The sequence below is a fragment of the Lepus europaeus genome, chromosome 2, assembly GCF_033115175.1.
Source record: "Lepus europaeus isolate LE1 chromosome 2, mLepTim1.pri, whole genome shotgun sequence".
NCBI lineage: Eukaryota > Metazoa > Chordata > Mammalia > Lagomorpha > Leporidae > Lepus > Lepus europaeus.
Genome location: NC_084828.1, coordinates 109,520,039 through 109,546,477, shown reverse-complemented (window position 1 = coordinate 109,546,477; position 26,439 = coordinate 109,520,039). Strand labels below are relative to the sequence as shown.

Sequence of the window (26,439 nt, the reverse complement as noted above, 5' to 3'; positions counted from 1 at the left end):
CTCATGGCTCTTTCTTGTCAGTACTTTTATTATGATAGTGAATTATTATTAGATTTTCTAATCATTAAATCATTCTTGCGGTTCTGAAATAAACTCCATGTGGACCTCTGGTTTTATTTTCTTCATGCAGTGTTTGGGTTTAAAAACTGGTAATACACAAAGGTACTTCAAAAAGTTCATGGAAAGTTAATTTTGGTGCAAAACAATTTGAAATCCATGCATAGCATTTTCATAATATATAGTTCCCATGAACTTTTTGAAGATGCCTTGTATTTAGGGATTTTTGTATTCAATATTTTTGTTTTATTATTTTGTTATCAGGTTTAAGTACCAATGCTAAACTTGGCTTCCTAAAATGAATTTAGGAGCTCTGTTTGTATTCTGTGTTCTAAGTATCTGTAACACTGGGACAAAAAGGTCTGTAAAAGCTTAGCAAAATTCTCCTGTGAATCCATTTGAACCTAGTTTTGTTTGGTTTCTTTGTAGGACAGTTTTTTGATAGCTTTCTCTATTTCTCCTATTAAAATTTTTCTGTTTAAGCTTTTTATCTTTACTGTGGTCAATTTTGATAACCATATTTTCCTAAGAAGTTATAAAATTTTTTTATTATACATATTTTCAAAGAATCAGAATTTTATTTAGATATTTTTCTATTCATATCATTGATTTCTGCACTTATCTTTAGGTTTTTCTGTTTGATTTAGGAATTTAATTTAGTTTTGCTCATACTTTCATTTTTACTGGTAATAGATGTGATATGAATTTTCCTCTAATACTGTTTTATACAGATTCCAACATACAGGGCTTTAATTTCTGTTTTCTCATTATACATTTGTATACTATCTTAAAATTTACAGCAGGAAGGACTATTTTCTTTTAAAATTTTATTTGAGAGACAGAGATAGAGATCTTCCATTTGCTGTTTCACTCCTCAAATGCCTTCAACAGCTTGGGCTGGGTTAGCCAGAAACTGGGAGCCTACAACTCAACCTGGGTCTCAAATGTGGGTGGTAGGAACCAACTACTTGGGCCATCACTGCTACCTCCCAAGGGTTGGCAGCTGGACGCTCAAATTGGATATAGAGCTAGGACTCAGATATGGGCTGTGGGTGTCCCAAAGTGGCATCTAATTTTCTATTTTTGTTCTTAATTTTACTTGGAATTGGTATTATAGTGTTACTTTTCATATTTCTACCTTATAAAAATCAGTAGTGTTCTCATTGTGTTGTAAATATCTTTTAAGTTCTATTTGACTTTGAAAGGTATATTCTCGGCTGGTGCTGTGGCTCACTTGGCTAATCCTCTGCCTGCAGTACCGGCACGCCGGGTTCTAGTCCCAGTTGGGGCACCGGGTTCTGTCCCGGTTGCTCCTCTTCCAGTCCAGCTGTCTGCTGTGACCTAGGAGTGCAGTGGAGGATGGCCCAGGTCCTTGGGTCCCTGTACCTGCATGGAAGACCAGGAGAAGCACCTGGCTCCTGGCTTCAGATCAACGTGGTGCGCCGGCCGTAGTGGCCACTGGGGGGTGAACCAATGGAAGGAAGACCTTTCTCTGTCTCTCTCTGTCTATAACTCTGTCAAATAAAAAAAAAAAAAAGAAAGAAAGAAAGAAAGGTATATTCTCTAATTCAAGGTGTTAAATTTAACTCACTGATTATATTGTGATTAAAATGGACTACACCAACACCCACAATTTAGGTGAAACACACGCAATTGTGAGCCAAAAAAAGCAGTGTATAGTGATGGGAATTTAGAACCCTCATTCTTTTAACTAGAATCCACATGCCAACCAAGGTTGCCATGCCTTTGTGACCCTCATGAACAGCCAAATGCAAGTGACTGTGGTGCTGGGAAGTGCCCACGGATGTGGCAAAAAATGATCTAGAGTGGATTCAGAAATGACTCTCAGATCGGACAATGTACTGTTACAGCTTTGAAACCACTGTACTCTTGGTGTTAACAGATATGCTCAGCATGTTGTGGGAACTGGTGTTTCAAGTTCCCAATGGAGCACACCAGGCAGCACGTCCTAATTGGACCAGATTCACAGAAGGGCCCCTCCTATTTGGCTAGAATGTTTAATTATTTGGGGGGGAGAAGCACAAAACACTTATTGGCTCTTTTCCTTTTTCTTTTCTCCCTTCTGTGCCCACATCTGGGAAACTGGGTTATTGGTATTTTTAAGTTCCAACAATGGGATGGAGGCTGGAAGACTAATCCAGTGACTCTTTTACTCTCAAAGTCTACCTTCTGCATCTGGTAGGTCAGGGATATTAGTACTAATCATCAAGGTGTGGGCCAGTGCTGTGGCACCACCTGCAGTGCCAGCATCCCATATGGGTGCCTGTTCAAGTCCTGGCTGCTACACTACTGATACAGCTCTCTGCTATGGCCTGGGAAAGCAGTAGAGGATGGCCCAGGTCCTTGGGCCCCGGCACCCACATGGGAGACCGGGAAGAACCTTCTGGTTTCAGATTGGTGCAGCTCCAGCCATTGCAGCCAATTGGGAGTGAACCAATGGATGTTAAGACCTCTCTCTCTCTCTCTGCCTCTCCTTCTCTTTCTGTTTAACTCTGGCTTTCAAATAAAATAAATAAATCATTTAAAAAAACCAAAAAACCCACTAATGATCAAGGCTATGAAGTGACAACTGCCATGATAGCTCTGGCATGGTTCACATGTCTGGGAGAGGGATATTTTAGAATGGTACAACGCATGAAAGGCAGAAACCAAGTGAGTTATCCAGAGATGAACTATCCAGCTTGTGTGGGTTAGACAGCGTGAGGATTGGGAAAGAGTTTGGGTCAAGGGTTCATTGCACCACTCACGTCACTGTGGAGAGAGAGTAGCATACAGCTGGGAGGAAGGAGTACCTCTGACCCTGGGAGGTCAAGGGTAAGGGAGGGATCATTAACTCCCTTGGCATTAAGTATCCCTGGAAGGGTACACAGAAAGCAGGTGAAGAGGAGAAGATTTTGCTATTTTGCACCTGTTAAAATGTGAACTAAGTGTTGCTGGCGCCGTGGCTTAACAGGCTAATCCTCCGCCTTCTGGCGCCGGCACACCGGGTTCTAGTCCCGGTCGGGGCGCCAGATTCTATCCCAGTTGCCCCTCTTCCAGGCCAGCTCTCTGCTATGGCCCGGGAAGGCAGTGGAGGATGGCCCAAGTGTTTGGGCCCTGCACCCGCATGGGAGACCAGGAGAAGCACCTGGCTCCTGGCTTCGGATCAGCACGATGCGCCGACCGCAGCGGCCATTGGAGGGTGAACCAATGGCAAAAAGGAAGACCTTTCTGTCTCTCTCTCTCTCACTATCCACTCTGCCTGTCAAAAAAAAAAAAATGTGAACTAAGTGACTATTTCACATATATTTAAAATATTAAAAATTAAAAATAAAACCAAAATTGTACCTGAATCTGGAACTAAAGTGTAGAAATTAAATTACCCAACCAAAATTGGGACATTCTCAGTAAGGACCTGGAATATAAAAAAATGTGATATATGCATTAATTCATAAAATTTTCTAGTATGCAAATGTTTTAAAAATATTTATGTAAAAATATATGTACAATAGTGCAAACTGTTAAATTAACTTTATTTTATTTAGTATAACTGAGGAAGATAACAGACAAATATATCTTAACAAAGTTATAATTGATCAGTTCATTAACTACATTTTAAAGAATATTTTAGTATAGCCAAAGAATTAACATTTGAAATTTACTCATTTTTAAAATGTAAAATGCACAATTGTAATACTGTTATTACATATCTTACTATTTTAAAGTTTTAGCTAAAACATTTGGGTCTCTGCAGGTCAGGGCAGGAGTTCTCCTATATTTAGGACAACTAAAATATATTATTAATAAAGTGCCACTGTATTAGACAATGCCATTTCAACTACTTTCTTTCTGGAGAGGAGGACTAATGTACATAACAGTATAGAACTAGTTATTTTCATTACACTGCATAGAACTAGTGATTTGCAATAAACACAGAGTGCTTATTTGCTGTAGATATTAACCACAATAAAGAGTTCCTCTCAAGAAAGATCACAACTGACTTATGACGAGCTGTTCAGTCATTGCTGAATACAGTTCCGTGTAGAGAGTTTTTGACAAGTGCCATCTTGAACTAAGATCAACCTAATTCTACAAATACCAAGATATAGTTTTCAGAACTTCCTATAAAGAACCACTTTTTTTTTTTTTAAATAAAATACTTTCTACCTGTTTTCAGGAGAGGGGGATAGTTGAGGATGGCCAAGTTTGTCAACAAGTATGTTTCCAGCAGGTGAAAGCCTGGTATGCATCGCTATGAGATCTTTCACATTCAGAAAACGTGCTTATTAGATGGACTCAGCACTTTTCAGAAACTTGATCTCACTTGATAGTTCAGGTGTGTTCAGGTGTTTACTTAATAGAAAAACAAATTATATAGTGACTTCCAGCTATGTTCCCACAGAACATCTGTGGTCTGTAAGCTAAATCCAAATGTTCCCTGCAAAACCAAATAATGATACCGTATACCCAATTCTGAAAAAATAAATTTAATAGATTAAAGTTAGTAGATTGAGTTTTCTCAACCTTAAGATTTTCCACACACACAAAAAATTTCCACAATAAATTTTATTAAACCTTTGTTGCCAATTATTTGTCTCAATGCTAGCAGGAAAAATAAAAAGACTTGCACACTATGAAATATTATGCCTGCATGATATTAGAAAACCTCAAACTATTGACCTGTACAATATACTGCTTATGGAAATATTCTTATGTTTTTGCTCTTCTATTAAAAGCCATATTTTGTCAGAGTAAATGTGTTCCTAGTTCATTTTCAAGATCATTATGTAAACATTTTAATGTACTCAAAAGAGGATTATGAATTTTCAGTGTGTTATCCCTAATCTGTTAAGAACTACTATGTCAATGAATGGCCCTAATGCCACCTTTGGGGTTCTTTCTGAAGGAATGCTCTCAGATGTATCATTAAGGAGACAGGTTTCTAAGGTAAAACTAACAAATTCTATTCTAAAGTGAAAAAGTGTGGCAAGATTCCAGTATCGATGTTATTATGTTATTAATTTTTTCTTTTTTATTCAATATTTAACATGTAGTGTAAGTAGATTGGTATTAAGAATTTGTAATATGTATGTATGCATCACTGTATTACAATTTGGGAAAATTTCACAATATACTTTCAGGCAGTTAGCTTGAAATTAATGAAATGTCAGTTCTTAGCATAAACAGCCCTGAGAATAATGCATTCAAATTACAGCTCAACTAGAAATAGTCTAATTGAGAAACCCTAGAGTACAAAAACAAATTCTGGAAAAAATTTTAAATAAAAAAAAGTTACCAACATTTGAGGCACTACCAGACTACAGTACTTTTAAGAGTTGGAAGGACTTTGGGAAAAAGAACAAACATACAAAGCTGTATGTGCACATGTGCACCACCATCACATACTGCTGTAATGAGAAATTGTGTCCCCAAATTTTATAGCCTAAACATTTTACTGCGGCATTTCCTAGTAAAGATATTTTCTGGTTGCAGAAGTTTTGGTAACTAATACAAAGCAATAGTACAGAAGCTTGTACCATTAAGGGAAACTGAGTCAAGAGCTTGGTTAGCAACAATTTCTTCAAGTGACTGACAGCCCTTGGAAGGGAACATGAAAGAAACATCACAATTACATTTATAATGCAAATGCTAGGTCAAAGTAGCTGTGATTTGATCTATGTCAAAAGGTATACAACTTTGTAGCAAATAAGCTATAACAAAGTCTTCACAGTAGAAATAAAATATGTTGTAGAAAGAAACAAATATTCATTTGTTTATGAATATATTAATATAATACTGTCTATAAAGTGGTGAAATGTGTCCAGACAAAAGTAGTGTATCACAGTATAATCTATCAATATGACAGTCTACATTCTATACATAGTAACTTGTGATATGGAACACTTGCTACAAAAGAATACAACAAAGACTAGGAATCAACTTTTAACATTTCTCTGATGTCAAAAAATGAATGAAGTTACTTCTTTCCTATGTTAAAAATATATGTTCCCTGCTTCCTTTTAATACAATGTATAAAGCTTTACTAAATGAAATATTTTGCTCTAGAGAAACATCTATTGACTTATGTGAAAATAAACAGTCCCATCTCTTTAAAATCTATAATTATAATTATATATCAGAGTATTTACACTTCATATAATGCTTGATATTTATGCATAAATAACTTTTGCCATTCAAGGTATGAAGATAGAGATGCATTATTATAATTTGTACACCCTTACATCTCAATTGAAAATATATTTATGTGAAGTCTGACAAGTTGGGAAGACCAAGGGCATGCTAAAATACAGAATGATACTAATTCAGAACACTGGGATGATTAACTGAGGCCATATAAATGACCAGCAAGCAGCACAGATTAATAACTTTCTGGGATTCCCATGGGTAATAATGCCAATCAGCAGCAAGTACAACACACATTACAGAGAATTAAAAAAACTGGAGCAGTATGTAGTAGGTACTTAAATAGAATACTGGAAAGAATTTAGCCTAGTTCCTAATTCTGCTTTGGAAGGGCGAAAGCTAAAACCATTATACTGAAAACATTTAGCAACAACCTCAGTATTTCTTGTGTTTTAGAATTCTTCTTGCACTTTTCTCAAAGTATCTTGCTTCTTCTCAAGTGAGTCTGTTGAGCATAAGATAGGATTTACAAACAAAGCACCTCAAACTGAGATCTTTTGCTCTTCGTGGTAGTTCAGTGGCTGACTGGATCAGTTATATCACCACATTGATTTTCTTACATCATGGGAATAAGGGTCTTTAAGATGCCAAGGCATGATGCGAGAAGCTTCAGAACCAGTCTTAAAATAATTACAGTATTTCTGAGATAGGATTTTGTTCTAAGTTTTACTCCAATACAACGACTGCAACTGAGCCAATGACCCTCACAAACTCTGTAACAACGCCTGAATGTCTGGAAATAACACACATGTGACACAAAAGATTACAGAGAAAGCCAGGCTGTCACCTAAAATACCCTTAACATAATTCAGTTTGCATAATTCTTTCCTAGTTGTATTTCATACTAGTAATTGAATTAAGTCATACAACCATCAGAAAACAAACATGTTTAAAATAATTTCTGCATATCAAGTAAATTTCTTCCACAATTCATTTTCATTTCAGTTTAGAGAAATGTACATGAATTTAACAAATATTCCAAACCAAATAAGGATTTCCAGTTTTTGTCTAATAAATATTTTATGTTAAAAAATCTAATGAAAAGTGGTTGGTAAGCAGTAATTGCTGATAAATGGCAACTCTTTAATTAACAAGGTTAAAAGAAAGTGCTGCACAGTATCTTGTAAACACGGGTCACCACTTTCGATGTAGGGTTGCAGGTGGTGCTACAAAAGTTAAAAGTAAAACCATAACTAAAAACTTTGTTTTACTATGCTGATTATAAAGGCTTCAAATAAAAACCTACAGCTTTAACCAAACTCCTTTGCCACTGTCCTTTTTGTCTTCTCTACAGTCTGACTTGCTCGTAAGTGGACACTTCAAAAAGTTTGTGGAAAATGGAATAAAGGTAAGGCTGTTTTGGTGCAAAAATTTTTGAAATCCTATGCATAGTTTTATCATAATACATATTTTTCATGAGCTTTTTATTTGAAATTTTTTTCTAAGGAAAATAAGCTTACCTTTTAATTCCATTTTCCACAAACTTTATGAAGTCACTGTGTATTCACCCAACAATTTAATGCCCATGTTAACCACAAGAAGGTACTAAAACTACCATATAAGGTTATTTCAAATTTGCCAACCATTTGGCAAAGAACACTATGACTGAGCGAATACATGTGATTGCACATGGCCACCAAGATACCTGTACTTTTTGATAACATGGTTTTTGCTTAAAGATTTTTTTGCCAGAGGTTGAAACTGTGATAATTTCAATTAACTTTTACATGGATTCTTTACTATTAAGCCTGAAATTAATGCCGAGCAATTCACCTTATCACTATATGTTACATTGATTTACAACCCTGGTTTATTTTTCATAAACTAAAATGCAGAAATGATTTTCTCATACAAATCACATCTGCTGAAGCTACCTTGTCTGTTTCTTGGATTCACAAACTGAAAACCACAGGAACATTATAGGAAAGACACCTACAAAGTTAAGAATAAAGAATTGTACATCTTGATTATTTTCTTAAATTGCCAATTGCTTACTAAACTAACCCAGCACAATGTCAAAACAATTAAAAAAATGAGGTGGCTTATGAAGGCCATAGCTTTGGTGACAACTTAGAATCAGACTTTAGATCTGCAGCTGACCCAGACCTAAACAGTATGCTTAGGCCTGATGTCCCCCCTCTTTATTTGCACGGCTTTATGGCTACAGCATATTCTTCACTCATTGCACACATGACAGACACCTAGAAGAAAAAAATTGCAGGCAAAAAGTTATTCAGAAATCAATATATAGAGAAGATCTATTTAGTTCCTCATATATTGTGCATTTGTGGATATTTTGTGTGCACTGATTTTGGAAAAGTGTGTTCTAAAACAAATAATCTACTTTCTTGACAGTTTTCTAAAGTAGAAGTGTTTTTTTTTTTTTTTTTTTTTGACAGGCAGAGTGGACAGTGAGAGAGAGAGAGAGACAGAGAGAAAAGTCTTCCTTTGCCGTTGGTTCACCCTCCAATGGCCGCCACGGCCAGTGTGCCGCAGCCGGCGCACCACGCTGATGCAAAGGCAGGAGCCAGGTGCTTCTCCTGGTCTCCCATGGGGTGCAGGGCCCAAACACTTGGGCCATCCTCCACTGCACTCCCGGGCCACAGCAGAGAGCTGGCCTGGAAGAGGGGCAACCGGGAGAGAATCCGGTGCCCCGACTGGGACTAGAACCCGGTGTGCTGGAGCTGCAAGGCGGAGGATTAGCCTATTGAGCTGCGGCGCCGGCCTAAAGTAGAAGTTTTAAACTTCAGTTTGTAAGACAATGTCCAGGGAACAGGGAGAGTGAGAGCTGTATCTCAGCACTTACTAGATGCTACACTTCTGAAAGATGTAGCAAAGACAAAGTAAATCTCTTACTTTCGAGCACTCCCTTAGTTTGTTTTCTTATATCTCAGATGCAGATCTTCAAAACAAACTGGGGGTTGACATAGGCTATACAGCAAAAAATGAACTTTGATACTTTCTTTGATAATGGGTCTCTAAGGGTATCTTGGAAAAATCACCTTATAGAGATAAAAATTTTAAACACTTGGCAGGATTTTTAATGGCTTTTTGTATTTGGTATTTTCTGCTTACTAGTTAGGACAGTTTTTATAAAATGGATTAAAACAATCTTCTCCTAGGTGTTTACCTGTACATCTTCGCCTGCATTGTATTTGCCTTCTATTTCTTTGCCTAGTTCACCTTCTGGCAGTTTAAGATCCTCACGAACTTCACCAGTTTCTGTCAGCAGGGAAAGGTAACCATCCTGAATGCATATCAGCTGTTAGAAGACATGATAGCATTTGCACTGATTAGACTATACCCATTCCTTTGTAAGGCTGGCACGATTAAACTGCAATCAACAGTAATTTGTATAAGTACACAGTAATATACAGTAATATATTCTTGGTGTATAAAAATGCTAAAAATAAAAGAGTATAAAATATGCACAGAACCCAAGTGTTAAGTACACCACTCACTGTACTCACTCCTCCCTTCCCAGGCTCAATCTCTGTATTATTAAACAGTTTAGGTTTCTTCATGGTGTATTCTAAAGCATTTACTTTTATGTGCACAATATACACATGGCTGCTTTTGGAAAAAAATGAGACAGTACGAGTATTTTTTAGTAAGCTATTTTCACTTAATAGGACATCTTAGAAATCTTTCAAAATTAGAAAACCACTACACAACTACATTCCTGTAAAATGAATAAACAATTGCATGACTATACCATAATTGAATTAATCATTTCCCATTAATAGGCATATGAGTATTTTTTCAATTTTTCATTATTACTAACAATGCATCTTATAATTTGATTATAAACAGTTAAGTGGAAAATTTGTTTTCTAGCTTGTTGCTTATGATAGTTTTTTTTTAAAAGAAAACCAAAACCAAACACCTAGTTACTGATACATTAATGAAACAAACCCCAGTCATCAATCTATACTGCACAGAAGTACAATTTTGATATAACTGAATTTCTTTTATTATAGGAATGAGAAAACATATTCTAAAAGCATGTACACTATCACATATTCTAAAACATGTATTCTAAAAGCACATCCACTATCAGTATGCCAAGGATTCTGGAAGGTTTTATAAAACACAAGTGTCCAGACTACCAGGGGCTAACATACTTAAAGGGAGTCAAAGACATGGTCCTTGACCCCAGTTAGCCCCATGAAATAATCCAGGTATCCTATTGGGATAGTTTCTAGAGTTCCACACTCTCCTCTATGTACACCATCTACCAAATCTGCCTATGGTTTTCCATGAACACTCCAGCCACCGCAGATTTGAGTTTTTGCACATGGCTAAAATCTAAACAAAACAAAACATGAAAACAATCATTCAGAGCAACAGCAGTTAATTCACCTCTTAGTCACTCAAACATTTGTGAGGAGGTGGGTAGAGGAGGGAGGAGCAAGGAGGTTGAGCTAAAATAGTAATTTTTTTAAAATTAAAGGAAATATATTTTAGTTAAGTTATGCAAGTTTCATATATTTCCTTTATACTGTTTTAGGAACATAGTGGCACTTCTCTCCCCATCCTTCCTCCCCCTCCCTCTTGGATTCCCACTCTTAGTTTCTACAATCATCTATTTTCAGTACACTTAATGATCGTATAGTAGAACAGTAATTTTTAAACCAACCACATGCTTACAAGGCAGATCTTTCACATTTTTGCTTTCAGCAATTCCTTGGAGTAAAACTTGTCTATTTTAAGAGTTAAAGAATCTTGTTGACTAGTGACTGAAAGATAGGAGCCAAATAATAACACTGGTATTTTGATAAAAATGAAATACCACCATTTTATAATAAGCATTAAAAACTCATAAAATAAACCATGGGATGAAATATATAAAGCATTTTAAAGGTAAAAATGCAAAAACATCATAAAATCATATAGTAAAATAATGCATTTATGCACATCACAATCTTATTAAAAATGACTATATGTAATAAAAGTTTTCAAAAAATAAAACTAAGCTGTAGAAAAATGAGTGCAAATGAATAATTTGATATTTTAAATTAAATTTTTATTAAATACTTCAATGTTTTTCCTGAAACAAGGATGTGTGTATGTGTGTGTGTGTGCATGTACTCTTACATAAGTTTTTCAAAATAAGGACATTTAATATTGATAATCTATTTTTCAATATATAGCTTTTCAAAATGACCTAACATTTGTCTTTGATAGCGACTTATTGCCTGAACGCCAGGAAAATACCTGTATTTATGTGGCTGTCATGTTGGTTTAGTGTCTTTTCATTTGTCTTTCATGACATTGATTTGAGAACAGGTTCATTATTTTGTAGACTGCTTCTTGGTTTGAGTTTGTCTCACTGTTTCCTGATGATCTCAGTAATGCACTTTGGGAAGAAATACTGTGTACAATTGATGCATTCCCAGAGTGTCACATCAGGAGGCAAAGCCTGCCAATTTGTTCCCTTCCCAGTCACATTTACTTGGATTCACTTGGTTTGGTTAAGGTGATTGTCTGCCAGATTTCTCTACTTTAAAGGTATGCTTTTTCCCTTTTATAATTTTCAATCTTAAAGAAAAAAAGACAATGGTGCACATTTTTGTGCACACTTTCCCATCTTCTTTCTGACTATAGAGTTGGAAGGCAGAGATGGTGAGGAGACTATTATAAGCTAATTCTAATACAATTCTAATCTTTCACCTTTAAACAAACCTCTTCATTTGATACCTCTTAGATATTTTTAAACTTTTTTTTTTTCTTTTTGGAAGGGAGTAATCACTTTGTGATACCAAGCAGGGAGACAACTGAGGTCAGACTGAGAAAACTATAATAAGAGATAATACACTATTACAGTGGTGTACCAAGCTCTTTAGTAGTATATAATACTATACTGGTACCAGAATGTGGTAGTTCATCTTCTACTAAAAGAATCTAAGGCTCCTTGCAGAAATGGATAATTTCAGGTTCCGAGCAGGAAGTATACAAGTTGAACCTAGAGCAAGCTGTTATATTACAAAACAAGGAATTACCAAAGACCATTAATTAGGCTCATGTCAAAGGGACACAGAAGCTAACCTGAATAAGCTCCCACAGGCCAAGGATAGAATAATTTGAGAATCAATAAGGTTAAAAACCACAGTGGACTGAAACACAAATATATTTAAAAGCTGAAGTTCAAAGTGAAAGAAGTGATTTCATTGGTTATCTTCAGCAAATGCTAGGAACCAATGCATTTTGAGTACTGATAACTGAAGAGAAAAAACATCAAACATTCATGTTGTCTTTGTGTACACACACACACACACAGAGTAACATTAGGATACTTCAAAAAGTTCATGGAAATGGAATTAAACAATAATTTTATTTTGGTGAAAAAAGTTTGAAATCCACTAATAGAGGGGGCCTTCAAAACGTTCAAGGAAAATATATATTATAAAAAAACTATGCATGGGTTTTAAAATTGTACCAAATGTACTTAGCTTTTAATTCCATTTTCCACAAACTTTTTGAAGTGCCCTTGTTTATACTGTACCTCCAGGAACATAAAAATTTGGATGAAGGGAAGTGTCTTTTAATGGAAGTATTTTGGCTAAAAAAAAGAGAAGGAATGTCAGATAATTACTTAGTATCCTTTAATAAATCAATGGGTTGAGGTAATGATGACAAATCTGTTAACATAAGGAAAAAAATTAGTTTTTTTTATTTACTGATGGTTGCACAGAACATCACCTATGTAGTAGTCTTGTTAAGAAAGAAGAAAATAAAAAAAAACTATAATGAATCTGATCAAACCTATACATCCTACTAAATTTTAGGAAATATGAGGGACAGAGGAAAATGCTAAATAACAAGGAAATGCATTAGAAAAATCCAGACAGTAGGAAAGCTTGCAGAAAAAAAAAATGATTATCTCTTTAACAAAAATGCTGAGAGATGGACGCTGAGTACATATGTGAGAGAGGAGAACTTACAGCTTAAAAAACATTTAAGAGACACCTCAACCGATCTGATTGTGTGGACCTTATTTGGGTCTTGACTGAAACTATAAAACAAAGAACCACCACATCAAAAAAAAAAAAATGATAAAAACACAATTAGGAAAATGTCATTCCTCATGGGATTACTGATGATATTAAATATATATATTTTTTTGGTATGACAGTATTCTACTTTTTTTAGTTTTTCTCTTTTAGAGATCCATAACAAAATTCTTACAGATAAAACAATATCTGAGATTAGCTTAAAAATAAGAGGCTGGGGGCTGGTGCTGTGGTGTAGCAGGTAAAGCCGCTGCCTGCAGTGCCAGCATCCCATATGGGCTGCTCCACTTCCAATCCAGCTCTCTGTGATGGCCTGGGAAAGCAGTGGAAGATGGCCCAAGTTCTTGGGTCCCTGCACTCACATGGGAGACCTGGAAGAAGCTCCTGGCTCCTGGCTTTGGATGAGTGCAGCTCTGGTCTTTGCGGCCAATTAAGGAGTGAACCAGAGGATAGAAGACCCCCTCCTCCTTCCTCTCTGTGTAACTCTACTTTCAAATAAATAAATAATCTTTAAAACAAAATAAGAGGCAAAGAGTACAGGAAGAAAAATTGTGTGTTAAATAAGATTGGCCATGTACTGATAATTACTGAAGCTGAGTGATGTATACATGAAGTTCATTATATTTGTACTTTGAAAATTTCCACAATAAAACACAGAAATATCATGGTGTTTCAGAATTCTACAGAGTATTGTAACCACTAAATTTTTGGAGTCACAGTAATCTAAGGAAGCAGAGCATGAATAAAAAGGAAGGGTGCGAAGGTGGTTAGTGACTGCAGATTCTGTCCATGATGAAGTCAGAATAAGAACACTGAAAATGGGGCAATTTTTTGCCTCCATTTGTATAATTGGTATAAAACAGAAAGTTGGAGAAGGTATGTCATCACTACAGGTGCCTTCTCATCCCTAATTTCTGAATTTATATTTTGTTTCTCAATCTATTTCAAAACAATCAAACTTGTTTAGCTAAACCCCCTTCCTTTCTACTTTTTCCCTCTACTCTCAAGCTGCTCCTTTAGAGTTGCTGGTTCCTGGAAGAGGCTGAAAGCTCAATCAGTAGTGTTACGCAACCTGAACAAGAACATCATGATCGACTGGGGTGTTATCTGACCCACCAGGCCATGAAGTTGGCTCTGCACGGCAGCACTCCATCATCAAGCAGAAGTAGCAACATGCAATCAACTTGAGCAGGTCCTAAGGGCACAAACAGCTTGTATGAGAAGTGGCTTAGACTCAGAAAGCGCCTTCTGCTCCCCCAACACTTTCCCCTCAGCTCACTGGCTTGACAGGGACTTCCCTATGACCAGCTAACTGAGAAAAACTCAAGATGGTTTCTTGATGGTTAGTAATTATATGATGATACCACTCAGAGGTGGTGCTGAAAGACAGTGGGGTGGGGAGAAGTGCAAGCATTGGACCTAAAAGGAGAGAGAACCAGAGTTGTGGATTTTTTCTGATCATGGACAAAGGTTAAGAGCTGGACGATAAAGTCAAGAAGAGTGAAAGACCAAGATAGGAAAACTGCCAGTTATAGAGTCTGGGGAAGTAGTATGGGGTATGTTGACAGATTTTTCCAAACAGAGAATGTATCCATATGAATGTTTACCAGAAGGTATCTGCTGCAGATGGGGCTCTGAATAACTGGACAGACAAGACAGAGTCTATGTGTGAATGCCCTTGTCCAGTGAGCTCCATGACATGCTTGCCCTCACCCAGGCTGATCTGACTGCAGCCACTGACAGAACTTCACGGAAGAGACCAACATATCCCCCAGGAGAAACAGCTAGCAACATGACAACACAGCACCCCTTCCATCATGAAAGAGGCAATGGCTTGTCCTTACTGCAGTGGGCTCTTACTTTGCATATGGATTTGCATTTCCCACCTGCTTCTGGCAAAATCCCATCTAGATTCACAGAATGCCTCATTCCTGTCGTAGTATCTCACATGGCATAACTTCTGCAAGAAAAGCTCATTCTACAAACTGATGAGGTAACAGAATGATGCTCAGAGAATTCATTAGTTTATGTTGTCATCATTCCCAAACAGCTTGCTAAGTGGACTGACCTATTAAAAACTCATTTATGGCACATGTTCCATGATGTTTTAGAGGCCTAGGGTGGTGTTTTATAGTTTACACTGTATTCTAATACAGGGTACTGTTTTTCCCATGGACAGGGCACAGTTATCAGGAATCCAAGGTGGTGGCTCTTCTCACTAGTTCCCTTAATGATTCTATAGCAGAATATTTGCTTCTGTCCCTGCAACACTGAACCCTGCTGCTTTAGAGGCTTTCCACTTCCCAAGAAAGACTGCTTCCAGCAGGGAACACAAGGATTCCACAGAACAAGCAAAATGATTAAAAAAACAAAAAAACAAAAACCTTGGAGCTCCAGGAATTTATAGCATCATGATTTTCTTTGTCATTGTTGTCTTAAATTACAACAATAAAATTCAACTCATATTTCTCAACATCCAAAAGGCAATACTAATTTGAAGGTTATCCTAGGGGACTGAATAGTCATGGTTTTGGCAACTCACCAATAATCCAAAATTCTACAATATATATTTGAATATATCCTGGAGTAAACAGTTTTTCTTTGGAAAATGGTCTTCAAGTGATGGATAAAACTTCAGGGAATGCAGAAATGGCCTTTACCTTGTGGTGGGATACACAATACCACAGAACTTTCTAAAGAAATATTCAAGAAGTTGCTGGGGTCGGTATATTTCTGTGTTTAACAATTTGGGGTTTTCCAAAGGTGTCTGAATATACTCGCATTTTACACCATCACTGGGCCACAGACAACTATAAGTACTTTTGGGAGAAGTAATGGAAATTAGCAATTCTAATTCGAGCTAATCTTAGAAAGGAAGAGTCAGAAGCGATCATTTTTCTTTCATCATGAACTTATTCTAAAATACATAAAATTAAAACTGTAAATATGAATGTGCTTCCTTTCCTAAACAAAGATCTACTTTTTCAAACCTTGATTTTTATCGAAATGTTTATTTTTTAAAGTTGTTTTGTTTAATTTGAGAGGCAGAGACAGAGAGCGAGCTCCTGTCTACTGGCTCAATCCCAAATGCCTGCAAAGACTGGGACCAAAGCTGGGAGCCAGGAACTCAATCCAGTTCTCCCACATGGGTATCAGGTACCAAATTACTTGAACTACACTGCTGTCTCCTGGGGTCTGCATTAGCAGGAAGCTGGAATTGGGAGCCAGGGCTGTGGAAACAAACCCAGGTATTCTGATGTGAGATGCAGGTAGGACACAGGCATCTTAATCTCTAAGCTCATGTGAAAAAAATCTACTTTTATTTATAATTTCACTTTTGCTGCCTGCCAAACTGGCACTTGGAATACCAAATTCAGCATACAAAGGGCTACATATAGCCAACTAGGAAAAGCAGGAGTTTAATCAAGGCAGGTGACTAGCACAAAGCCACAGTTGCACAATGAACACAACTGGAAAGGCTCACAGAAACTAATTTCTTTAAATGAACTGAAATAAGTATGCTTTCCTGACTTCATAATGAGGATGTGAGCATTGACTACTTACTATACCACAAACTGTTCTTGTTTTGTTTAGAAATTTATCCTTTTTTTTTTTTTGAGTATCCACAAGGTTTTATGTACAGTCTGTGTTTTATCTTTAATCTCCACAACATTTTCTTTTAAGATTTATTTTACTTGAAAGGCATAGTGAGAAAGAGGGAGAGATATAGAAAGATCCTCCATCTACTGGTTCACTTCCCAAATGGCCACACAGCCACACAGCCTGACACAGGTCAGGCTGAAGCCAGGGGCCTGGAACTTAATCCGGGTCTCCCACATGGGTGTAGGTGTCCAGGTACTTGGGCCATCTTCCATAGCTTTTATTAACTAATTTGGTTACAAAATGACCCCATAAAGAATTTTTCGGTCACATCCCCATGTTACCAGTAAGAGAGGCTAAGTAATCTGCTGCTTGAGATTACACAGCTATGACGTGCCAATGTTGGCTTTGATCAGATAAACACTGTGATGCAGTATTTTTTTAAAAAAATTAGAATACAAAAATCCCATGATGAACAGAATATCAAAATTTAATAAAGACAGAATCAAAACTACTGACTTTTATTTTTGCCTTGGGCTCCTATATGGCTTGATATTGTTGCTAGTTCTGTATTTAATCAAAGTTTTGTAACTGAAGCAAAAACTCCACTCACCTCATTCACCTCACCCTCATCTGGAGCATACTATATACCAAAATGAAAGTCAAAGCAAATTTTTCCTTTATGTTAAATCTTGAGCTCCAATTAGTTAGTGACCAGTTTGATTATGGTAGTAATTACCTGAACTGCTAGTCCTATCTTCCTGAAACATGCAGTAGGCAAAAGCATTCTGCATTGAATGAATATTACTGAATACCAAGAATATTGAATATTCAAAATAATTCACATTTTTGAGAACCAAAGTCCATTTTTGGCAAAAAAGGAAAAAATTCCATGCCCAGCCTTAGTCTGCTGTGCCATCCTTACCACACTGAATCAGCACATCTGCATTTACCATATGTACCACATCTTTCTGAGTGATCCAACAATAGGATGATTAAGTTCAATTTTTATACAGGAAAAGAGGGAGCAGAACAGAACTGCTTTTATTTTTTTAAAGATTTTTTTATTTAGTTAGTTTTTTAAAATTTTATTTAAGATATACAAACTTCATGCATTTCATAAATACAAATTCAGGAACACAGTGATTCTTCCCAGCCCAGAACTGCTTTTTGGTACACACTATTTACAAGGTACATTTTCCCCCTCATTTCATCCTCACATTTCCCTGTTTTGCAGACTAAGGCTCAGAGAGGTTACATAACTTATCCAAGAGTATCGAGCTAGAAAGTGGCAAAACTACATGAAAATATGGTTGCAGGTGGACAAAGAATAAAAGGAAATCACTGGCTCACTGCAGTTGACAGCAATGTTCTTTAAAAATCTATACAATAAAAGGCACAGAAAAAATCAGTTTAAGTTGAACAGAACAAATCTGTCAAACTTACATTCTTTTATGTAAAATGAACAGAAGAGAGTTCAATATATGGTATGCTTGATAAGGAAATCGAAGACTTTCAAGAAATGTTTTAGTTATGATTAATCTGAGCTTCCACCAACTATGAGGTTAGTTGTTTGATTATCGTCAATACTCCAAACAAAATGCTAGCATTAAATATGATGTACCCAAATGTGTAAGTGTAGCTAAAACTTGAAGCTTATACATATAATTTAACAAAAGGTCCCAGCTGGGTCACTGAATATAAATAAACCAATGACATAATTTTTGTATTTTCTTCACTTTTTATTTGTGGCTCTTGACTTATTCACTTCTTAAGAATACCAAATCTGACTAACATTCATTAATAGAAAAACTTAGTTGGAAGAACAGTTCCTTGAAAGTCTTTGGTCTGATCAGAGGAAAGAAATAAAAGTACTCAGGAAGGAGTTATCTAAATTTGAGATATTTTACAACAGAGAGAACAGTAATTTCATGAAATACTGTACTTACTTGCAATATGCAGTCACTTGGTCTGAGAAACAAAGTGTTCAACCTCTTAAAAATGCAAGAATGTTTAAAAACAATTAGCAAGAATCCTAGATAAGGAACACCAGTTAAACATCACTATTTCTCCAATTTCTCAGATAGGTGGTGCCTAATAATTGGTTAGGAAAAAAACCTACTAAATCACTCTTTGGTTTTGTCAATTTACAATTGATAGAAAGCATCTGTACTTTTAAAAAACAAGAATCGTTCTCCAAGGGAAATTAGTACTTACTTGATAGTCATTTCTCTTAATATTTGGAACATCCATGTTGTGAGTAGAAGGGCAAATATCTTCATATTTTTTGCCCGTGAAAATATCAATTCCAACAAGGTGAACCTAAACAGAGGGCAACAGGAGACCTGTTCATTCTCTGCCAAGTGTATCACTCATTGCATACACAGGAGTACAATACCAATACTTATTATGACAGATTCTTTCTCCTCCTGCCAGGGTCATCTAATTTTACTTTCTTACAAAAAACAAAAAGCCATGGTGTTAACAGAATTGAGACACATCAAAAAACTAAATGGTATCATGACAGGTCAAGACCCAGTATAACAGAAAATCGAGTAATCTAAATTGTGAAAGTATATGACAAAGATGAAGTTAGGTTTCTAAGAATTGTTAAAAGAGGTTTTCACAAAGGTAAACGGAATAGATCCTCTAGGCCAGTAGGATTCGGGGAGACTCAGTTCCCAATGAAACATGACAAGCCCCCCAGAAAGACGTGTACCTGTAAGTATTCAAGGTAACAGCTGACCACCCAATAACTACGGAAACAAACAAACAAAAATTGCTTATTACAAAACGTGAAGTATAGAAATGTCAGGATCTGTAATGGAATACGAGTGATGAAAATGCCAACGCCGAGGCCACAGCCCGACTTGGAAGGGCGCTTACCTTGGCATGGCCGTGCTTGCCGGTTTTGGAAGTTGACATCTCCACTATTTTGCATGGTCGTCCTTTCAGCACCACAAAGCCGTTTTTGCGCAGGGCCGAGCACTGCATAGGGTAAGTGCTGGATGCCCCGGCGTCTCCAGTGGTGAAATCAATTTCATCTGCCATGGTGGGCTGGGGAGATGACTGTTCTTCCGAGGGAACTACGCAAAAAGTTTGTGTTTGCTTTTTAATAACCAGCATGCCGGCAGGGAAACGTCTTATTTGCGACAGACAGGTTATGTGCTAAGATTCACTGGCTGTCATTTTTGCATTTGCACGACACCCACCCAAGACTAGTGGGCACTTTTCTAAACTCTGGCCTCTACAAACTTTTCCAGCCATCGGGAGGGGGTTGCGGGTGGGAAAGGAAAACCCCGAGGAGCTCACATCCCGCCTGGGGCGTTCACCCGAGAGCTGGGGGCAGGCAGCAGGTCCCCGCCCTGCTGCCCCACCGCAGAAACCCGCGACCTTCCCGCACCGCGCCGCGCCTGCACGCCCGCTGCTCGGCGCCCAGCCCAAGGCCGCACGGCCCCGGGAACCATGCAGGTCGACACGACGTGGTCAGCAGCACCTGGCCCTGGGGCAGCCGGCGCGCACCCCGCACGCCGCCGCCCCAGTCACCCAGGCATCCCCTGTTCTGCAGGCAAAGCCCGGCCCGGCCCGGCCCGGCTCCTCAGGGGCCTGAGCCCCGGCAGGTCTCGCGCTCGCCTCCATTCCCCCATCCACCTTTCCTTCTCCTCTCGGCCGGGGCTCGCTCCGGCTCCCTCTGCTGCCCTCCCTCGCTCTGGGACCAGCACGAGTCAGCTTTTCCCCAGGTCTTCACCTTTCAGCTTTCAGCCGGCAACCCGGACTTTCGCCTGCGCATCCGCGCCGGTACCTCAGCGCTGCGGCGGCGGCGGCGGCAGTTCCAAGACACGGGGCGGGGCCGCCACACTTTCCACACCCCGGCCGCCCCGCCTTTTCCCGCCCTCATCCCAGCCCCACTTCCGGGATAGGCCCCGAGGCGTCACAGGCACCGCCTTCCAAGGCTACTATTGGCTACGGCGTTCCCAAGGCTCCGCCCAGTCACGTGAAGCGCGCCCTGGCAACCCCACGTGCTGCGGATTAGTGCACTTCCGGCGTGCGGAGCGCTTCCAAAGGTACGGTTGCCGAGGTTAAACTCGCAGGCCGGAAAGCTTGTCCCCTCTAACTTGTAGGTTCGTGGCGGTCGGCTCGCAGTCGGCGTTGCCGGCAGCCAAGCCGCGCGCCCTGTAGTCCCTGTCCTCTGTTGTGTGGCGGCCGAGTTCACCAAGGGTTCCGCGAGGCTGTGGAGAGGACTTCGGGTTAGGGCTTCTGGTACAACTTGCAGCTCTCCTTGGAGTTCACGCCTAGCTTATTCCTGGAGGCAGAGGCTAAGTGCGGTATTTAAGTCCGTGGCTCCCCACTGCAGATTCTGCTGGAGACTCCTGCCACCCCGTGATGAGGGTCTGGTGGCGACTGCCCCTGGCCGGGCTCCTAGGAGTGGGCGGTGGACTGAGCGGCCTGCCCCGCACACCAGAGGCCGGAAGAACGTGGGGGCGAGGAGGGCTCGCTCCCGCCGGATTGTGCCGTCAACAGCCCTTCTTTCCTCCTGGCTTTGGTATTTCTGGGAGTTTGGAATTTCTCTCCACACCACATTGGAGCGGTTGAGTGGTCTTCAGAATCCACCGAGCGCCCATGGACTTGAATAGAAGTAAAGACAAGCTTTCTCAGGCTATGCGCTGTGCTCTTCACGGTTCCATTTCACAAACTGCTCACATTCGCTACCCTGGAGGTGACCTAGAAAGGTACTTTCCACTCCAACTCCAATTTATGTATTCCTATCAATAGTCCCGTATAGTTGCTATATGACTACATTTTACATGTATGTATTTCACATGTGTTGTCTAATTTAACTTTTATTATAAGCAAGTGATTTCCCATAAACCCAGCCTCTAACTAGTATATGAATGAGCAAGATTGGAACTCTGGGTTCTTGAGTTTAATTTGTTTTACCTGACACCACCTAAGCTTTCCCTATTGTTACTAGAATGATCGGTAGTACGGCAGGTTACTTAGGCAGCTAGTCCAAAATTTGTTAAATCTTCACTGCTTATCTTTTAAACCCCAGGTTTGTATAATTTAAAATAAAATGGATGCTTTTTGGTTCTTAGTTTTGAAAAAGATTGGCAGATAACCACCGCTATAATCCAGACAGTGACTATTTCCCTCATTCCAAAAGTTTCCTCCTGCCATTTGTATTTAGCCCCCTCCCCCAACACCTAGTCCCTGGCATCCATTAACAGCTGTTTTATTTGCATTTTTAGTTACGAAAACAGGCCAGAGAAAAGTAATTTGTCGTAAATTACACAGCTAGCAAGTCAGAGAGCCAAGACTGAAATCTAGGCAGTTTGGCCCCAGAATCACTGATCTAACTACCATCACATAAGATTTGGCTCTTGAATTTTTCGGGTATCCCCATTCTTGTAAGGTCAATCAGCTACCTAATGTTTACAAAAGAGGCTTATGAATCTACCAGCCCAGAGAATCAAACACACCTGAACAAATCTTAGCCTGTTCATCCGTTTTCTTGTTTTAAAATTTAAAATTCTCTTGCTTTCAATTACCTAATCCCATCTGAAGCAGCTGTCTGGTCCCAGAAGTTGTAAAACTCTTCGCATCCTTTAAATTCTTTAAATTGTTCTGTGGCGACAGCTACCAGTTTCCCTCAACTAGAACTTCATTTGCACTGAGTGTACAGTGCAGGAGATAATTTCTTCATATTTCTTCAGCTCTTTCACCACTGCATAACATAGACTACTTTGTTTCACTTTTGTAATATGAACTTGAAATATATCATTGTCTTTGACCCCATCTTGGCACTATCCAGTTCTTGGTAACCACATTCGCATGATAACGTGTTCCTTGTAACTCTGGTAAATTGATAGGGATTCTTTGATTGCAAGCAAAAGAAACTGCTCTCCTTTTTTTTTTTTTTTTTTTAAGTTAAGCAAAACTGGAATTTAAGGGAATAGTATGAAGAAGCTGCCACAACTGAAGGAAGAGGGAAGACTTGTATAGAAAGGAAACAAGCAGCTCTGGACATCTTGATAACAAAAAACGACTCTATCATTGGAATAAAGAAATTTAAATGGTTTGGGATGACGTGATTGTTCCTGAGTGGGTAAATGTGTTTTAACTTTGGATAAATTCAGAGCTAAATGTACAAATAATGAAATAGGGTATCCTATGGGTTTAATATTTTCCATTAAATAATTAGTACAGGGGCTGGTGTTGTGGATATCACGTTCAGCTGCCACCTGCAATGCCAGCATCTTACATGGTCATTGGTTCATGTCTGGCCACTCCAATTCCAATCCAGCTCTCAGCTATACACTTTGGAAATCAGCAGAAAATGGCCCAAGTATTGGTGCCTCTGCCACCCATATGGGAGACCTGGATGAAGCTCCTGCCTTCTGGCTTCAGCCTGGCTCAGTTCTGGCCACTGTGGCCATCTGGGGAGTGAACCAGTGGATAGAAGATTCTCTCTTGATGTACAATTTGGGACATGCTTAATTGGACTTGCCCCAAATGGCAGAGTTAGAAACATGCCAGGGGATTCCAATTTAATCCCATCAAGGTGACATGTACCAATGCCATCTCACTAGTCCAAGTGATCAAAGGGATAACATAAATAAGACTAGTATCTGCAAATACTAACTGATAGAATAAAAATGGGAGAGAATGATCCAACATGGAAATTGGGATACACAGCAGACTCATAGAATGGCAGATGTCCTAAACAGCACTCTGGCCTCAGGATCAGCCCTTAAGGCATTCGGATCTGGCTGAAAAGCCCATGAGAGTATTTCAGGCGTGGAAAGCCAAGACACTCTAGCAAAAAAAAAAAAAATGAAATGACCTAAATGAAAGATCTCTGTGAGTGAGATCCCAGTGGAAAGAACAGGCCATCAAAGAAGGAGGTACCTTTCTCTGAAGGGAGGAGAGAACTTCCACTTTGACTATGACCTTGTCTAACTATGATCAGAGTTGGCGAACTCAAAAGGCTTCCATAGCCTTGGCAACTCATGACAAGAGCCTAGGGTGATTACTGACGCCATAAACAAGAGTGTCAATTTGTTAAGTCAACAACAGGAGTCACTGTGCACATACTCCTCATGTAGGATCTCTGTCCTTAATGTGCTGTACATCGTGATTTAATACTATAACTAGTACTCAAACAGTATTTTTCACTTTGTGATTCTGTGTGGGTGTAAACTGTTGAAATCTTATTATATGCTAAATTGATCTTCTGCATATGAAGATAATTGAAAATGAATCTTGATGTGAATGGATGGGGAGAGGGAGTGGGAGAGGGAAGAGTTGTGGGTGGGAGGGAAGTTATGGGGGGGGGGAAGCCATTGTAATTCCTAAGCTGTACTTTGGAAATTTATATTTATTAAATAAAAGTTAAAAAAAAAATTCTCTCTCCCTGTGTGTGTGTGTTTGTGTGTGTGTTGTATCTCTCCCTCTGTCTCTGTAACTCTTTCAAGTAAGGAAATAAATTTTAAAAAATCGGTAAGGTTTGATTTCAATTAGTTGTGATATTTAAGATAAATTAGAATATTAGAGCAAAGATATGCCTGGAGATCATAATTTAAATATTTAATTTGGGTAATTTTATTAAATTTGTAGTTTTAAGTTAAAATTTCTTAATCTTTTATTTTGATTTTTTAATTTTAATTAGTTTTTAGCAGATTCAATGTGATTCATAGATACAATTCTAAGAACTTAATGATATTCCCTCCCACCTCCCATTCCCTCTTTCCCTCCTACCCTTCTTCCTCTTCCCTTTGTTTCTTAGTTTTTGAGATAACATTTTAAATTTACATTACAATAAAAAGACTTAATACTTCACCAAATAAGAAGTTTAACAAGTAAAAAGCAAAAGACACTGGTTTGGTGAGAATATAGACAGCGGCTATAAACAATAATTGAATGGAAAAATGAGCATTTCACCCACATACAGTGAGTTTTAAAGTAATCACAGATCATTGAAATGATAATAGCATAACATTCTTAACCATTGGTTTGACAAAGGTATAAAACAAAGTTTCACAAAACTATATTTGAAGCAATACTGATACACACAAACATTTCTTTTTCTTTTTTGTTTGTTTTTAAAATTTTAGTTCCTACCTATAAGGGAGGACATATGGTATTCATCTTTCTGGGTCCAGCTTATTTCACTCAACATGATGTCCTTGAGTTGTGTCCATTTTGCTATAAATTGTAGACTTTCATTCTTTTTTATAGATGAATAATATTCCATTGTGTATGTATATACCACATTTTCTTTATATATTCATCTGATGCTGGACACCTTGGTTGGCATGAACAGTACTGCTATAAACATGGTGCAGATTTCTCTTTGATAATACTATGTTGAAGTCGTTTGTGCATATAACCAGTGGTAAGATTGCTGGTTCATGTGGCAGACCTATTTCTATTTTTTTAAGAACTCTCTACATGTTTTCCACAGTGGCTGCACTAATTTACATTCCCACCAACAGTGTTTAAGTGTTCCCCTTTGTCCAAATCCTTGCCAGCATTTGTTAGTCTCTGTGTTTTGGATTTTAGCCATTCTGACAAGAGTGACATGTTATCTCATTGTGACTTTGATTTGCATTTCCCGATGGCTAGTTATGTTGAGCATTTTTTCATGTATTTGTTGTCCATTTGTGTTTCTTCTTTTGAGAACTACTGAAGTCCTTTGCCCATTTCTCAACTGGATTGGATGGTTTTTTTTGTTGAGTTTTTTTTTAAGTTGCTGGTATATTTGGGATGTTAATCTGTGTCATATAGGTGGTTTGCAAATATTTTTTTCCTGTGCTTCTTCCTGGTCTCTAATGAGGGTGCATGGGCTTAAGGAGTTGTGCAATCTTGTACTGCTTTTCCAGACCTTAGCAGAGAGTGGGATTGGAAGAGGAGCAGCTGGTACTGGAACCAGCACCCATATGGGATGCTGGCACCATAGGCGAAGGATTAATCTACTGCACCATGATGCTGGCCCCATGGATTGCTTTTCCTAATTCTTTAAAGAATGTCATTGGTATTTTGATAATTATTGCATTGAATCTGTAGATTGATTTAGATAGTATAGACATTTTATTGATATTGATTCTTCTGATTCTTGAGCAAGTAACATCTTTCCTTTTTTGTGTGTCCCTGATGATTTTTTTCATCAATGTTCGATAGTTTTCATTCTAGAGATCTTTCACATCTTTGGTTAAATTTATTCCTAAATATTTGATTTTTTTTGGCAATTGTGAATGGAATTTCTTTCTTGATCTCTCTTTCTTTGAGTTGATCATCAGCATACAAAAGGCTGCTCTTCTTTGTATGTTTATTTTGTAACTTGCAGCTTTATTGAATTGCTTTATGAATTCTAATGGCTTTTTGTGGAGTGTTTAGATTTTTCCATGTACGTCATGTCAACTGCAAATATGGATATTCTGACTTCTTTTCCAGTTTTTCTTTTTGTGAGACTTTATTTATTTGAAAGTCAGAGTCACAGAGAGGGAGAAGCTGAGGCAGAGAGACAGAGAGAGACAGAGAGAGAGGTTGATGTTCCATCTGCTAG

The 26,439-nt window shown here is 38.3% G+C and overlaps 1 protein-coding gene across 4 annotated transcripts; it reads right to left on the bottom strand.

Moving 5' to 3' along the window:
* Positions 1–3,700: 3,700 nt before the first annotated feature.
* On the bottom strand, positions 3,701–20,711 carry EIF5A2 (eukaryotic translation initiation factor 5A2). Of its 4 annotated transcripts, XM_062211921.1 has the most exons (6): positions 20,623–20,711; positions 19,761–19,960; positions 19,092–19,196; positions 14,391–14,469; positions 12,767–12,823; positions 9,396–9,523 (listed from the first exon to the last, which is right to left on the bottom strand). In XM_062211921.1, exons 2-6 carry the CDS (start codon positions 19,923–19,925, stop codon positions 9,474–9,476), a joined length of 456 nt encoding a protein of 151 aa, XP_062067905.1. In that variant the 5' UTR covers positions 19,926–19,960; positions 20,623–20,711; the 3' UTR covers positions 9,396–9,473. The 4 variants fall into 4 exon arrangements, with proteins under 4 accessions (XP_062067898.1, XP_062067905.1, XP_062067908.1 ...); XM_062211914.1 differs by lacking the exons at positions 12,767–12,823; positions 14,391–14,469 and adding an exon at positions 3,701–8,462 and having other exon boundaries at positions 9,392–9,523; XM_062211924.1 differs by lacking the exon at positions 12,767–12,823.
* Between the last annotated feature and the right edge of the window lie 5,728 nt (positions 20,712–26,439).

What these genes read in the sequence shown, in the direction of transcription:
- EIF5A2 (XM_062211914.1), bottom strand. Translation starts at nt 19,925, where the DNA reads ATGGCAGATGAAATTGATTTCACCACTGGAGACGCCGGGGCATCCAGC. An exon ending in GCAAGCACGGCCATGCCAAG is followed by an intron (nt 19,197 to 19,760) that starts GTAAGCGCCCTT and finishes CCCTCTGTTTAG; the next exon opens with GTTCACCTTGTTGGAATTGA. An exon ending in TTAAGAGAAATGACTATCAA is followed by an intron (nt 9,524 to 19,091) that starts GTAAGTACTAAT and finishes GTCTTCTAACAG; the next exon opens with CTGATATGCATTCAGGATGG.